The sequence below is a fragment of the Dipodomys spectabilis genome, unplaced genomic scaffold, assembly GCF_019054845.1.
Source record: "Dipodomys spectabilis isolate Male_0828 unplaced genomic scaffold, ASM1905484v1 ptg000363l, whole genome shotgun sequence".
NCBI classification, from domain to species: domain Eukaryota; kingdom Metazoa; phylum Chordata; class Mammalia; order Rodentia; family Heteromyidae; genus Dipodomys; species Dipodomys spectabilis.
Window position 1 is genome coordinate 3,014,641 of NW_024871040.1, and position 17,010 is coordinate 3,031,650.

Below are 17,010 nucleotides of genomic sequence, written 5' to 3' on the forward strand. Positions count from 1 at the left end.
AGAATCCTCAGATGTGGACTCTTAGTAGATATAGAGAGGCTAGTCTAAGCTCAAAACTATTTTGCATTCATTGTAGAATTAGCCAAATTTATAAATACATGGAAGATGTGGGGACCAGGGTCTTGCTGTGAAAAAAGGAGGAATAAATATGAAATGGGAGGTAAGAACTCTTATGTAGAATAGAATCAGATGGATCAATAAATATGAGCAAATAATAAAAAAAGGTATTGTGGGAGGAAGGACCTGGAACCAACCATACAGATTTAAATTCTTATGATATCTGGCACCCAACATGGGGCACAGGGCTCATGGTGAACAACAGAGAACTGAAGAATTTGAAACACTGAAGAGTTTGTGATCCAGAAATAGGCACCAGGACACACTTCAGGACTGCCAGGGTAATTAATAGGGTTAGCTCAAAGCAAAGGGGCCAGGTATCTTGAGCTGGTGAGCATGTTGCTGGCAGTCAGGAATACAAGTGAAAAGAAAGAATATGGAGAAATTAGCCCTGTAGAGGTCAGTATGGAGGCCCCACTTCTTGTACACTCCCTACTCCTGACATCTGAATGCCCTTTCTCTCCTTTTTCCAATCAACAGGCCAGTGTTTTTGAGCAATTACAGTTACATCTGCTAGAGTATCTATAAATCCTCTGAACCTTTTATGATTCATGATGAGATTGCACTCAGAGCAGCCAGGCCCAATGATAATATTGTACCAAATTTGTTTGTTGGTGCTGCCAAAGCCTCCTTCCTGCTGATTATTCATGTGGGGGATGGGAGGGCGGGGGGGGGGGGTCCTTATATGGGAGCAGCAGAATCTGGGCAATTCTGTCTCCTGCTTTGATGTGCAATGGAGACAATGCTGAGGCCATAATCCTTGTCAATCATACATGAACTTTTAGGGCTTTAAAGTCCAACTACTTCTTCCTATAATTAATCCTACTGTAGATTTAGATATAGGTCCATAAACTTGTGTGGATATTTTAACAAAACCCTGATCAGTAGTTAAAAACACAGGAGCTGCAGTTTTAAGTTCCACTGCCATGTTGCAACCAAACATGTGTTCCTCAATCCACTGCAACTGGGAACAACAAAAAGGTGTCTAGCTCTATCCATAGACAAAACAACAGATGTTCTAGTAAAAATGAGCTCAGCCATCACTGAGATGTTAAGTGTTTGTCAATGCCACTCCCCGTAATAGAAGCGTATTTCTGGGGAAAAATGGCTGAGTCCATGCTGGGCAGGTAAAGTAAAAGATGAATCTGAAGCACCTTGTACTGCCAGAAAGCAATGAAGAAGTAGGAAATTTTTTTATAAAAAGAGTATCATTGCCAAGTGTGGTGGCACATACCTATAATCCCAACACTCAAGAGGATGAGGCAGAAGGATCGAGATATCTGGGCTTCATAGTGAGATCTTGTCTAAACAAAACAGACAAAACAAAACAGAGTGTCACTTATAAAATGTGGTGTGTGTGACAATTACAGAAATCATGGGTTTTCAACCATTACTGTTGAGGTGGATGCAGATAAAAATCATCAATACAAATGAACATAACTTGGTGGGAGGGGATTCGAATACTATTCTACGGCTTACTTTCTCAATGCCTATTCACAAACTGCTTTTTTATTATGACAGGGGAATAATATTCATGATAGTAACTTCTAGTAGATATTAGTGTAGTCAATTGAAGAAACCCATCGTTATTAATAAGACAAACTAACCTCATGCCAAGTAGCATGTGGCATGTAGTATTCCTGCTTAATACAAAAAAAAATTGTGAACAAACAGACAAATCTAAACTAAGGAGATTTTACAAAACAACACAGCCTATATTCTCCAAATATGTCAATGTCACCAGGTAGCTCATGCCTGTAATACTAGCTACTAAGGAGGCTGAGATCTGAGCATTGTGGTTTGAAGCCAGCCCAGGTAGGAAAGCCTATGAGACTAACAATTTAGAAGAGCCTAAGTGGAGCTGTAGTCAAGTAGTAGAGTGATAGCCTTGAGCAAAGAAGTTCAGTGACACTGTTCAGGCCCTGAGTACAAGCCCAGACCACCACTTATACGTGCACGCATGCGCATGCGCGCGCGCACACACACACGCACACACACACACACACACACACACGCACACGCACACAAGCACACATGCACACACACACACACAGTTCAAAAGCCAGCCCACGCTGGGTGCTGGTGGCTCATGCTTGTAATCCTAGCTACTCAGCAGACTGAGATCTGAGGATCATGGTTCAAAGCCAGCCCAGGCAAGAAAGACTCTTATCTCCAATAAACCACTAGAAAACCGGAAGTAGCGCTGTGGTTCACAAGACAGAGTGCTCACCTTGAGCTGAAGAGCTAAGGGACAGTGCCCAAGCCCAGATTTCAAGCCCCACAAATGACAAGAAAAAAAAAAAAGAAAAAAGCCAGCCCAGGCAGGGAAGTTGTAAGACTCTTATTTCCAATAAACCTAGCAAAAAGCCAGAAGTGGAACTATGGCTCAAGAGGTAGAGCAAAAAAAAGCTGAGGAACACCAGGCCCTGAGTTCAAGCCCTAGTATGGGAGGAAAGGAGGAAGGATATATATATATATAAGATACATATATATATATATCTTATATATCTTATATATATGATATATATTTAAGTTATATATACATATAATTTATTTGCACAGAAACACATACATACGTTCTATATACATATGCATGTGTATACGTATGTACATGTCGGGGAAACAAAGGAGGAGGCTACAATGCTTGATAAGAAATGTACTCATTATCTTGCCCATGTAATTGTAACCCCTCTGTACAGTATCTTCACAATAAAAAAAAGTAAAAAAAAAATGTATGTACATGTCATGAAAGACTCATTCTTATTCCCAATACTGACTGTAGAAGGCTTCCAGATTAAAGAACAAAGCAAGAAGACAATAAAATATAATATGTAATTCTTTTTTTTTTCACCAATCTTTTTTCCTTTTTTTTTGGGGGGGGGGGGTCCAAGCTAACTTTAATGTAAACTTTGATCCTCATATGTAAGTATTATATCCATCCTTCTTTGAAGTGGTCTGCTGTACTATTCCCAACATTTTATAATCACCTTGTCACATTTCCCATAAAATCCTTTGGAGGTTTAGATGAAGATGTACTGAATCCACAGAGCAATATAAAAAGCTTTAGTATGATGAGTCTTCCTAGCCAAGAACATTTTCTATTTATTTTGAGTCTTCTTTAATATCTCAATAAATCTTTAAGTTATTTTCCATCAAATATGTTAGGATTTGCTGGGTGCAGTGGCTCACACCTAACTACTAAAGAAGATAAGATCTGAGGATCACAGTTCAGAGATAGTCTAGGCAAAAATAAATCCAAGAGACTCTTATCTCCAATTAACCAGCAAAAAGCCAGAAACAGAGGTCTAGCCCAGGTGGTAGGGTGCCAGTTGTGAGCAATAAAACAGAAGCCTAGGTAACAAGTTGGGAGTGTAGCTCAGTGGCAGTGCATACATTAGCATTTATGAGGCCCTTGGTTCCATCTTTAGCATTAAGAACACAATTTTTATTTTATTTGTCAGTTGTGGGGCTTGAATTCAGAATCTGAGCACTGTCCCTGAGCTCTTTTGGCTCAATGCTAGTGCTCTACCATTTTGAGCCACAGTGCCACTTCTGGTTTTCTGGTGGTTAAGTGGAGATAAAGAGACTCACAGGCCGGGTGCCAGTGGCTCATGCCTGTAATCCTACCTACTCAGGAGGCTAAGATCTGAGGATCCCAGTTCAAAGCCAGCCCGGGCAGGAAAAGTCCAAGAAACTCTTATCTCCAATAAACCACCAGAAAACCAGAAGTGGTGCTGTAGCTCAAGTGGTAGAGCACTAGCCTTGAGCTGAAGAGCTGGGGGACAGACTTCAAGCCCCAGGACTGACCAAAAAAAAAGTGTCTCTCGGACTTTCCTATCTGGGCTGGCTTTGAACCTGTGGTTCCCAGATTTCAGCTTTCTAAGTAGCTAGGATTAAAGGTGTAAGCTACCAGCACCTGGCAAGAAGAACAAACCTAAACATCTTTCATTTCTATTTATATCAAAGTTGGTTCTGCTTCTATACTGTTTGGTGGGAATGTAAACTGGTTCAACCACTCTGGAAAACAGTATGGAAGTTCCTCAAAGACTAAACAAAGAGTCGGGCACCAGTGGCTCATGCCTGTAATCCTAGCTACTCAGGAGGCTGAGATCTGGGCCAGGAATGTCTGTGAGACTCTTCTCTCCAATTAACCACCAAAAAACTGCAAGTGGTGTTGTGGCTCAAGTGTTAAAGAGCACTAGCCTTGAGCTGAAGAGCTCAGGGACAGCACCCAGGCCAGATTTCAAGCCCTGAGACAAATAAAAACAACAACCATAACAACAACAACAAAAGACTGAACATAGAGCTCGACTGTGATCCAGCAATCTCACTCCTGGGCATTTACCCAAATAATCACAAACAAGGCCACACTAAAGCATCTGAAATACAGAAGAACCCAGAAAGGAGTGGAAAGATGCTGAGAGTGCAATCTAGCACACTACCACCCATTTTCTTTCCTTTTTTTTTTTTTTTCCTTTCCTTTTTTGAGACAGGATCTTACTATGTAGCATAGGCTGGCCTTGAATTTCCTCCAGCCTCAGCTTGGGATTATAGGTACTATTGTATTAACTTTGGCTCATATCACCCATTTTTCATGCTCAACTGTGAGTGGTGACTCACTACTGTAATCCTAGCTACTTGAGATAGCAATCAGGAAGACCGAGGTTCAAGGACAGCCAGGGCAAGGTGTGGTAGTACATATCTGTGATCCTAAGTAGGAAGACATAGTAGGAGGATCAAAATCTGAAATCAAACCTAGGCAAAAAGTTTAATAATCTATCCATAAAATAACAAACAAAAAAGAGCAGGAGGTATGTGGCTCACTATAGTGGTAGGGCATACTTTCTAACCCTAGGCCAGGTCCCATGAGGAAGAGGGAAAGTCTCCTGTACTTGGGAGCTTATAAACTATAAGAAGAGATCAAGAGTGGGCCCTCAAAAGGGGGAAAACTAATGACTCATGTAAGGACAGATCAAGTGCTGGCAAAAGCCAACTTAACCAGAGGGACAGAAACACTCTCACTGTGGTAAGATCTGAGGCAAGCCTTGCAAGGTTCCAAGGTCTGTCTAAACAGAAACAAAACAAGGGAATTTGAGGAAAGCAAAACGAAATAAAGGCAGCATGCAGCTAAGCTATTGTTAATGTGTTGGGAAAAGGAAACATTTCAGCTGAGCCACTGAAGGGAAAAGAATGATAAATCAGCTCGGCATTGGTGGTTCTCATCTATAATCCTAGCTACTTAGGAGGCTGAGATCTGAGGATGGTGGTTTGAAACCAACTTGGGCAGGAATGTCTATGAGACTCATCTCCAATTAATCATCAGAAAACGAAGTAGAGCTGTGGCTCAAAGGGGTAGAGTATATCCCTGAGCAGAAAAAGCTCAGGGACAGCACTCAAGCCCCTGAGTCTAAGCCTCATGACCACCACCAACAACAATAAAAATAATAAATCAGATTGATGAATTATATGTTAGTGAAAGAATTTGAAAGCTGAGCTAGAAAGCTCAGGACAGAATTTTTGAATTGAGATAAGACTCAGCTTCCTCTTTAACCTTTATGAAAACTATCTGTGATCTTTTTTGTTGTTGGTGGTGGTGGTGGTGGTGATCATGGGGCTTGAACTCGGGACCTGAGTTCTGTCCCCAAACTTTTTTGCTCAAGGCTAGTGCTCTACCACTTTAAGCCACAGCTCCACCTCCAGTTTTCTAGTGGTTAAATAGAAATAAGGGGCTCAAGGACTTTATTACCTGAGCTTGCATCAAACGATGATCCTTAGGTCTCAGCCTCCACAGTAGCCAGGATTACAGGTGTGAGCCAGAGCCTGGCTCCATCTATGATCATGAAGCATGTGCATGTATGTGTATCTTACACTTATCCACATACACATACACAAACAAGAAGCTATCCTTCCCACCTATCCCAAGCTGAGAACAAATAGTTCAGACTTTTTGTGGCCTTGTCAAACAGTTTTAGGAACCCACACCAAGACTGCCAAGGCCAGTTTGCAAGGACAAAATCATCAGGACTATAGCCAGAGCCAGAGCAAGGAGAAGATCAGAGAGGTACCAAGGGCACACACCTCTAGGAGTCACCAGATCCCAGGGCTGGCATCATTTCACCTCACCCCCCATACCTCAGGCCCTGTCAGCGTGAGAACTGAGGGCCTATGCTAGGAATTTGGCTTCTGAAAAAGAGAGGTAGAGACTACACAGATTACCAGGTCACACCTTTCTACCCTTCATGTTGATCAACTAGGACAAGCAAGTGGGCCATAGGTACACTCACACACTCACCTGGACAGCCAGCTTCATCGCTCTTATCCTCACAGGCTGCCAAGCCGTCACACTGCCACAGGAGGGGGATGCAATGGATGGCACCACTCCGACAGGCAAACTGCCCAGGGTTGCACCGCAGCTCTGTGGAACCAAAGGGTGAGAGACTATTGAGGAAGTAGCAATAGATATAAGAAACTTGGAATCGGGCTGGGAAGGTGGCTCAGTGGTAGAACGCTTGCCTTGCATGCCAGAGGCCCTGGGTTCGATTCCTCAGCACCACATAAGCAAAAAGAAAAAAGCCGGAAGTGGTGCTGTGGCTCAAGTGGTAGAGCGCTAGCCTTGAGCTGAAGAGCTGAGGGACAGCGCCCAGGCCCAGAGTTCAGGCCCCACGACAGGACCCCCCTCCCCCCAAAAAAAAGAAACTTGGAATGTAAGGCCCTACTAGTCACAAGTCCTGGACATTCTCAAAGGAGGGCCAAGAAGGTTGTAACACTACAGAAATGTGGCTCTTACTATCATGTGGGTGGCTGCATGAGGAAGGCTCTGTGGAACTTTAAGAGATGGAGGCTCCTACCACCACCACCAGGGTGAGCGTCCCACTACCAAATCCCATGTAGGCAGAGAGAAGATCAGTGAAACTTCATTCTACCACTGAGGCTGTAGACAAAAAGCTGGTTCTTTGAAAAAGTTAATAAGATTGACAAATCCCTAATTTGATGAGTAAAAGGGGAGAAGAGACCCAAATCAACAAAATTAGAGATGAAAAAGGAAACGTTGCAACAAACATCCAAGATATTCAACAGATTATGTGGGACTATTTTCAAAACCTATACTCAAGGAAGATGGAAAAGCTTGTAGAAATGGATAAATTCCTAGACATATGAGCTGCCTAAGTGGAACAAGAAGTTATAAGCCACTTAGACTTATAACAAGCAATGAGACCAAGGAAATAGTAAGTTTCCCAACAGGGAAAAGTCCAGGTCCCAAGGGATTCACACCTAAATTCTATAAGACCATTAAAGAACTGACACCAGGGGGGGATGGGGGAGGATGGAAAGGGATGGGAAGGGGAAACAAAGGAGAAGGCTACAATGCTTGATAAGAAACGTACTCATTATCTTGCCCATGTAATTGTAACCCCTCTGTACAGTATTTTCACAATAAAAAATAAATAAAAATTTTTAATAAAAAAAAAAAAAAAAACTGACACCAGTACTCCTCAAACTTTTCCATGGTGGGGGCTGGGAAGGTGGCTCAGTGGTAGAGTGCTTGCCTTGAGCTGAAGAGCTGAGGGACAGCGCCCAGACCTAGAGTTCAAGCCCAGGACTGGCAAAAAAAAAAAAACTTTTCCATGGTGTAGAAATGGAAGGATCACTAGTAACTCATTCTATGAAACCTCAAAACCAGGTAGGGACCCAAGGAAAAAAGAAAACTATAGACAAAAGGTGAACAAATGCAGTAATGGTACTCACTGGACACTATGCTGAAAATGAACTATATGACTTGTGGGTGGGATGGTTGAAAAAACTGGCAGAGAGTGAGGGAAGGGGTGACATTATCCAAAAAGAAATGTACTTTTTTTGGGGGGGGGGTTGGGGAAGGGTTGGTTGTGGGGCCTGAACTCAAGGCCTGGGTGCTATGTCTGAGCTTTTTCATTCAAGGCTAATGCACTACCTCTTTGAGCCTCAGTGCCAATTCCAGTTTTCTGGTGGCTCATTGGAGATAAGAGTCTCACAAAGCCGGGCACTGGTGGCTCACGCCTGTAATTCTAGCTACTCAGGAGACTGAAATCTGAGGATCATGGTTCAAAGCCAGCCAGGGCAGGAAAGACCATGAGACTCCTATCTCCAATAAACTACTAGAAAACCGGAAGTGGCACTGTAGCTCAAGTGGTAGAGTGTTCACCTTGAGCTGAAGAGCTGAGGGACAGCACCCAGGCCCAGAGTTCAAGCCCCACGACCGACAAAAAAAAAAAAAAAAGAGTCTCACAGATGCCGGGCGCTGGTGGCTCACGCCTGTAATACTAGCTACTCAGGAGGCTGAGATCAGAGGATCACGATTCAAAGCCAGCCCAGGCAAGGAAAGTCTGTGAGACTCTTCTCTCCAATTAACCACGAGAAACTGCAAGTGGTATGTGGCTCAAATGGTAGAGTGCTAGCCTTGATCTGAAGAGCTGAGGGACACGGCCCAGGTCCAGAGTTCAAGCCCCACAACCGGGAGGGGGGCAGGGGAGTGTTTGTTTACAGACTTTCCTGCCTGAGCTGGCACTGAACTGCAATCCTCAGATCTCAGCCTCCTGACTAGCTAGGATTATAGACATGAGCCACCAGCCTTTGTTAGAAATACGCTCTTCACCTGACTTATGTAACTGCAACCCCTCTGTATATTACTTTTTTTTTTTTCTTTTTGCCAGTTCTGGGGCTTAACCTTAGGGCCTAGGCACCGTCCCTGAGCTTCTTTTGCTCAAGACTAGCACTCTACCACTTGAGCTGCCTACTCTGGCTTTTTCTGTTTATGTGGTACTAAGGGCTTCTTGCATGCTAAGGACTCTACCACTAAGCCACATTCCCAGCCCTGTACATCATTTTTATAATAATGAGAGAGGGGGGAGGTGGGTATAGGCCAATCTCTGGTCTATATTTGCTAACAAAATTTAACTACTAATTAAAAAAAAAATCACTCAAGCCATGCACCAGTGGCTCATGCCTGTGTAATCCTGGCTACTCAAGAGGCCTGAGGATCAGGTTTGAACCCAGCCTGGGCAGGAAAGTCCAAGAGACTCTTATCTCTAATTAATCACAGAAAAAAAGTTGAAAGCGGTGCTGTGGGACTCAAGCAGTACAGTACTAGCCTTGAATAAAAGGAGCTCAGAGACAGCACCCTGACCCAGAGTTCAAGCCTCAGGACTGGGGGAGGGGGGGGGGGAGGAGGGGAGAACCACACTCATTATGATGAAATCAATTTTATCCCAGATTTAAGGCTAATTTAATTTACATAAATCAATAAACACAATATACCACATTAACAGAGCCAAAACAAGAATCAAATGATCAGCTCAGTGCTGGTGGCTCACAGGTGTCATCCTAACTCAGAAGGCTGAGAAGAGAGGATTCAGGTTCAAAGCTAGCCTGGGCAGGAAAGTCTAATTAACCTCCAGAAAACAGGAAGTAGAACTGTGGCTCAAAGTGGTAGAATGCTTGACTTGAGCAAAAGGAGCTCAGGGACAGTGCCCAAGCCCTGAGATATCCCCCCCCCCCCCACCCCATATACACACACGCCCCAGGCACCAGTGGCTCACTCCTACAATCCTAGCTACTCAGTCAGCTGAGATCTGAAGATTGTGGTTCAAAGCCAGCTTGGGCAGGAAAGTCTTTGAGACTCTTATCTCCAATAAACCACCAGAAATCCAGAAGTGGAGCTGTGGCTCAAGTGGTAGAGTGCTCATCTTAAGCTGAAGAGCACAGGGACAGTGCCCAAGCCCAGAGTTCAAGCCCTATAACTGACAAAAAAAAAAATCTGGAAGTGGCCCTGTGACTCAAGTGGTAGAGTACTAGCCTTGAGCTAAAGGGCTGAGGGGCAGCACCCAGGCCCAGAGTTCAAGCCCCACAACCAACAACAACAAAAAACAAAACAAAACAAAAAGTCAGGTACCAATGGCTAATGCCTGTAATCCTAGCTACTCAGGAATCTGTAATCTGATGACTGCGGTTCAAAGCCAGCCACAGCCAGGGCAGGCAAGTCCATGAGACACTTATCTCAGAAAACCAGAAGTGGTGCTGTGGCTCAAGTGGTAGAGCACTGGCCTTGAGCTGAAGACCTTAGGGACAGCACCCAAGTCCAGAGTTCAAGTTCCACAACCCACCACAAAAAAAAAAAAAGTCACATATCACCTCAAAGATGCAGAAAAGGCCTTCAATAAACTCCAACAATCATTTATTATAAAAGGTCCAGACGGGGGCTGGGAAGTTGGCTCAGTGGTAGAGCGCTTGCCTTGCATGCATGAGGCCCTGGGTTCGATTCCTCAGCACCACATAAGAAAAAAGAAAAAAGCCGGAAGTGGTGCTGGGCTCAAGTGGTAGAGTGTTAGCCTTGAGCTGAAGAGCTGAGGGACAGTGCCCAGGCCCAGAGTTCAGGCCCCACGACCGGACCCCAAAAAAAATAAATAAAAGTTTAAAAAAAAAGGTCCAGACGGGCTGGGAAGGTGGCTCAGTGGTAGAGCACTTGCCTTGCATGCCTGAGGCCCTGGGTTCAATTCCTCAGCACCACATAAGCAAAAAACGAAAAGAGCCGGAAGTGGTGCTGTGGCTCAAGTAGTAGAGCACTAGCCTTGAGCTGAAGAGTTGAGGGACAGCACCCAGGCTCAGAGTTCAGGCCCCACGACCGGACCCAAAAACAGAAACAAAACAAACAAAAAGGTCCAGAAAAACTAAGAATAGAAGGAACATATTTCAACATAATAAAGACTATAGATGATAAATTTACAGCCATTGTACTGTTAAAAAACAAACTAACCATTTCCTCTAAAATCAGAACAAGACAAGAACACTGGGCGCCATCCCTCAGCTCTTCAGTTCAAGACTAGCACTTTATCACTTGAGCCACAGCGCCACTTCTAGTTTTCTGGTGGTTTATTGGAGGTAAAAGTCTCACTGACTTTCCTGCTTGGGTTGGCTATGAACAGTGATCCTCAGATCTCAGCCTCCTGAGTAGCTAGGATTACAGGCGTGAACCACCAATGCCCAGCTAAAATGATAAAATTTCATATATGTGTATTTAATCACAACCTCTCTTTTTTAAAAAAGTTACTGTAAAAGTAATATACAGAGGAGTTCCAGTTACATAAGGAAATGAATACATTTCTTGTTGAACAGTATTAGCCCCTTCCTCATTTTCTCCCGCTATCTCTCCCCCCAAATCCCCTTCCCACTAAGTTATAAAGTTCATTTCCAACATAGTGTCTTGTGAATATTGCTGTTACATTGGTTCCACAATCTCTTTCTTTCTTTCTTTTTGTGCTTGTCCTGGGGCTTGAACTCAGGGCATGGCTGTCCCTGAGTTTTTTTTTGGGGGGGGGGGGCGGGCTTGAACTCTGGGCCTGGGAGTTATCCCTGAGCTCTTCAAGCTCAAGGCAAGCACTCTACCACTTGAGCTACAGTGCCACTTCCGGTTTCCTGGTGGTTTATTGGAGATAAGAGTCTCATGGCCTTTCCTGCCCAGGCTAGCTTTGAACCATGATCCTCAGATCTCAGCCTCCTGAGTAGCTAGGATTACAGGTGTGAGCCACTAGCACCTCGCTGTCCCTCAGTTTTCTGTTTGGTGCTGTACTGCTTTTTGCTCAAAGCTAGCACTCTACCACTTGAGCCTCAGCTCCACTTCTGACTCTTTAGTGATATTAGGGTCTTATGGGGTTCCCTGTCCAGGGTGGTGTGGAACCACGATCCACAGATCTCAGTCTCCTGTATAGGTAGGATTACAAGTATGAGCCACTGATGACTGGCTCACAATTTCTTTTAAATTCTTTTTTTATTTTGGTCAGTCATAGGGCCTGGGCACTGTCCCTTAGCTCTTCAGCTCAAGGCTAGCGCTCTACCACTTGAGCGTCAGCCCCACATCTGGCTTTTTCTGCTTTTATGGTGCTGAGGAATAGAACCCAGGGCCTCATGCTTGCAAGGCAAGCACTCTACCACTGAGCCACCTTCCCAGACCCATCTTTTAAATTCTTAAAAAGAAAAAAAATTATGCAACTTAAAGGCCAGGAGAGATTGGAAAAGGAAACTGGGGGAAAGCAAACAAAGGAGTAACATTGTCCAAAAAAGTGATATATGCATTATCTAATTTGTGAAATGGTAACCACTGTGGTTACCATTAATAACTGTGGTAACCTTAAGAATAAAATTATATTAAAAAAAAAAAAGACTTGGAATGTTGGCTTAAGTGGTAGAGTGCTAGCCTTGAGCTAAAGCAGCTCAGGGACAGCCAGGTGCCAATGGCTTATGCCTGTAATCCTAGCTACTCAGGAGGCTGAGATCTGAGGATCACAGTTCAAAGCCAGCCTGGGCAGGAAAGTCTGTGAGATTCTTATCTCCAAATAAAACCAGCAGAAAACTGCAAGTGGTGTTGTGGCTCAAGTGGTAGAGCACTTGCCTTGAGCTGAAGAGCTGAGGGACAGCATCCTGCCCCAGAGTTCAAGCTGAAAGAAAGAAAGAAAGAAAGAAAGAAAGAAAGAAAGAAAGAAAGAAAGAAAGAAAGAAAGAAAGAAAGAAAGAAAGAAAGAAAGAAAGAAAGAAAGGGAGAGAAAGAAAGAGAGAGAGAAAAAGAGAGAAAGAGAGAGGGAGGGGAAAGGGAAGGGGAAGGGGAAGGAGGGAAGGAAAGGAAAGGAAAGGAGGGAGAGAGAGAGAGAGAAAGAGATGAAAGAAAGAAAGAAAGAAAGAAAGAAAGAAAGGAAAGCAAGCAAGCAAGCAAGCAGCTCAGAAACAATGCTCAGGGGCTGAATATAAGACCCAGTACTGGAAAAATAAAGGGGGGGGGGGCCTAGGCGCTGGTAGCTCACACCTGTAATTCTAGATACTTAAGAGGCTGAGATCTGAGTATTGCAGTTTGAAGCCAGCTAGGCAGGGAAGTCTGTAAGACTCTTATCTCCAATTAAAAAAAAAAAATTGAAAGTGGTGTTATCGACTCAAGTGGTAGAGCACTAGCCTTGAGCAAAAGCAGCTCAGACAGCACTCAGGCCCTAAATTCAACTCATAGGACTGAAAAGGGGGGGGGAGGGACAAGCACTGATAGCTCATAGCTGAGACGGAGATCTGAGGACTGCAGTTCAATCATCTCAGGCACAAAAGTTCTAGAGATTACATCAAAAAGTCATCAAAATAACCATCAAAAAGTCAGTTAGGACTGGGTGGCCAGCAGCTCACACTGGTAATCCTAGCTACTAAGGAGGCTGAGATCAGAGTGAGGATCACAGTTCAAAGCCAACCCAAGCAGGAAAGTCTTATGTCCAATTAACCACCAGAAAACCAGAAGTGAAGCTGTGGCTCAAAATGGTAGAGCACTAGCCTTGAACTGAAGAGCTCAGGGACAATGCCCAGGCCCAGAGTTCAAGCCCCATGTCTGAAAAAAAAAAAAAAAAATTAAAATATGAATTTTAAAAAAAGTCAGCTGCCAAGCATGAGTTCAAACCCCAGTACCTGATAATTACAAATAGGGAGAGAAGAGAGAAGCAATGATGTCATGTAGTTTCTGAAAATGCTACCATGCACTTTCAAGAGGTAAATGCCACTTATTATGAAGATAGTGATTTTCTTCGTGATCCCCTGAAAAGGTCAACAACACCCTAGAAGCCTCTGGGCACTAGGAGAACTAGTGCTTTACACGTTGCATGGGAACTAGAGGATTGGTGTCCTGTAGAATTCAGGAGTCTCTGCAATACAGATTCTTTCTCTGGATTCAATTTCTTCTTTGTCAGCAAGCCTTGGCCTCATTCTAAATTATGTAATCTGAGCTGTCTCAAATTACTGTATAAAATTTAGTATGCTGCCTAAATTGTTTGGAATTGATTTCTCTTCAACATTTGTCCAAGAGGAAGACAGAGTATTAGCAGAAGCACACATATCCACACTTAACATCACAAAGGCATCAAAAAAAATTGCAGCAAGGAAATAGAAGAGAAAGTTCTAGTTGGCTTCCTTCCATTGCAAACAGATGGGGCTCTACCATGGTAGATTGAGATATCTGGGCTGCAGCCTTCCACACCAGGAATTATGGGCATCCACATCCAGCAGGAGTATCCCAGCACCAGGAAATCCTAGGGTCCCTGGTTGGCAGTGAGCAGCTGAGCAGTGAACCTTCTATTGCCCAGACAGTCTACCTTGGACAGAACTTGGGGGTGCTTCTTGTCAGGACTCTCCCCAGCTCACAATCCATCTTCTCTGTAAGATACTTCCACAAGAGAAAGATACAGGAAGCAGAAGACAGGATTTGGAAACAGTGCTGGCTGGGGCTCCTGGCCAAGTGGCCACACAGCAATAGGAGGCCAACTACAGATACAGGGATATACCCAACACCATAGAATCTGGGCCAGGAGTCTTTTCTCAGGACATCTTCAAAGAAACAAAGAGCCCTGTCAACAAACACAAAAACTAAAATATCCCCCCCAAAAACAAAAAATAAAGCATACAACAGAGGGCATACTGCTGTCACCTCTGTCCTGACATAAGAAGCTGAAGAAGAGCCTTGAATTGACCCTGGGGCGGGCCAATGGATGACAATGCAGCCTAAACAAGGTCTGCCCAGTAGGCAGGGTGGCTAGTACTCTGGAAGTCTGCACTATGTATGTCTGCACTATGGCTCTAAGAAGGGAGGCAACTGGAAACAAGACAGTAACATCAGAATGTTTTCCTCGTATCCACAGCAGACTGGGCTGGTCAGAACGAGAGAGAGAGCAAAGCATGGTCGGGCATTCAGAATGGTGCACAGACCATTCTAGAATCGAATGTCATCATATTACAAACTCTCCACCATCCCAAAAGGGCATTATAGTAGTAGTAGTCATGCTTTAATGAGGACCAGGATCACCTCTAGCTTTTTCCCCAAGGTTTTCCATCTTTTTGGCCTCTGGTTTGTCGTTCTCTGTAACTCTTCCACTTCAACCTCTTAATTCTTTCCTGGTCACTACCACTTCTCTGCCAGTAGCTTCTTGGAATGACACATGGAGAGATCAGTTGGAAAAAAGCTCCAGAACCATCATAAGACAAAGGACAGGCCCCAGCTGCCTCAGCTGGACTGCGGGACTATTTGTCTATAGCAGGCTCCATTCCTTCATCTGTAGAACATTGAGGTGACCGTCCCTGCTCTGCCCACCCTCCTGACTTCCTTAGTAGTCCTGGAAGCCCAAAGAAGAAAACCACTCAGTGATATTTTTGCATGTTCCATAGCTAAGAATATTTCCAGGAGACGTCCAAACAGAAAAATGCTCTGAGAAGGTTCCACACCAGCGAAGAGTAGATGGAGGCAGGACACTAGGGACAGAGGCTTTGCCCGGCATGTCATCCTGATGACCCTCCACAGAGCAGCCTGATGATAGCTGCTGCTGCCTGCAGATCTAGGCATCCCTCGCTCTGCCAGCCACCAAGTTGCCCCAAGGACACCAGCAACTCAACATCAAACTGAAGGAATTCAGGGTCCATCCAGGCAACTGCCACCCAGAAGTCCCCATAGTTCATAGCAGACAATGGTACACAACTCATAAAAACGAAAGAACTATTTCATTAGCAGAAAGGAAAGAAGGCCTGAGGTTCTTCGACTTATCAAAGCACCCATCTAATCTTGTTGGTACACATTAAGGAAGAGCTGCTTATCTGGCTCAGTGTCCCTCATTAACTTGGCAACAGAACAGGCCCAAAAAACAAGGCTCTTTCACTCAAATCCCTGTTCTCAATGACTTTTAGCAGAGCTCTCCCATCAGAATATCCCATGTTCTGACTGCATCACAGAAATCTGAGTCCAAACTTTCCAGTTCTGACCATTTTCTCTGTTGTGATAAAAGACAGAAAGCTTAGGGAAGCATAGAGTCCCTATGGAGTGTGGCTGGGACAAAATTTTAGAAAACCAGGAGGCACTAATGCCTGGCCAACAGTTTGGGACCACAGGGCCATGGATGTAAGAAACTATAAACAGGGGCTGGGAAGGTGGCTCAGTGATAGAGTGCTTGCCTTGCATGCATGAGGCCCTGGGTTTGATTCCTCCACGTAAGCAGAAAAAAGCTGGAAGTAGTTCAAGTGGTAAAGCACTAGCCTTGAGCTGAAGAGCTGAGGGACAGTGCCCAGGCCCAGAGTTCAGGCCTCACGAGGGACGAAAGAAAGAGACAGACAGAGGAAAGAGAGAGAGAGACAGACAGACAGACAGACAGAGACAGAGGGGAAAGAGGGAGAGAGAGACAAAGACAGAAACAGAGAGATAGAGACAGAGAGAGAGAGAGAGAGAGATTATAAACAAACAGTCCTGCCATGGTTTTGAAATGCCTTCAGGATCTTTTTGGCTCCCTAGATGGCAGTAGTGCCTCAGTCACCATGGCTCATTTCCAAATACCTTCAGGCAACCTGGCTAATGGCTCCACCTCAAGGACCAGAGTTCCTCGATATCCTGTCACTGGAAACCTAGCAAATCTGCTATGACAGTTGTAGAGGTAGGACTTCTAGGTAGGGCCTACGTCAGGAATCATAAGAATTACACTAGAGAATGTCACACCAGAAAGAAGTGACAGGAGCTGGGAAGGTGGCTCAGTGGTAGAGCGCTTGCCTTGCATGCCTGAGGCCCTGGGTTCAATTCCTCAGCATCACACACACACACACACACACACAAAGCCGGAAGTGGCGCTGTGGCTCAAGTGGTAGAGTGCTAGCCTTGAGCTGAAGAGCTGAGGGACAGCGCCCAGGCCCAGAGTTCAGGCCCCACAACCGGACCCAAAAAAAAACAGAACAAAGTGACAGGGCTAAAATGGAAGTATTCATCTCTTAGAATTGTATCTTCTACATGAGATGCAATGACTATCACCCATACCACCTATACAGATACTCATGAACCTATGGACTCATTTGTCCTGTAGCTTCTTCTTAGTCAGG

The 17,010-nt window shown here is 44.5% G+C and overlaps 1 protein-coding gene across 4 annotated transcripts in view; it reads right to left on the reverse strand.

The window, feature by feature from the left end:
* Positions 1–17,010, reverse strand: part of Dgcr2 (DiGeorge syndrome critical region gene 2) — a 71,993-nt gene that overhangs the window by 37,436 nt on the left and 17,547 nt on the right. For 3 of the 4 annotated variants that reach the window (XM_042666357.1, XM_042666354.1, XM_042666355.1), the window contains exon 2: positions 6,410–6,532. In XM_042666357.1, coding sequence (XP_042522291.1) covers positions 6,410–6,532 — 123 coding nt within the window. Of the gene's footprint in view, positions 1–1,351; positions 1,422–6,409; positions 6,533–17,010 lie in introns of those variants that run through there. The other variant, XM_042666356.1, reaches the window with a different exon arrangement.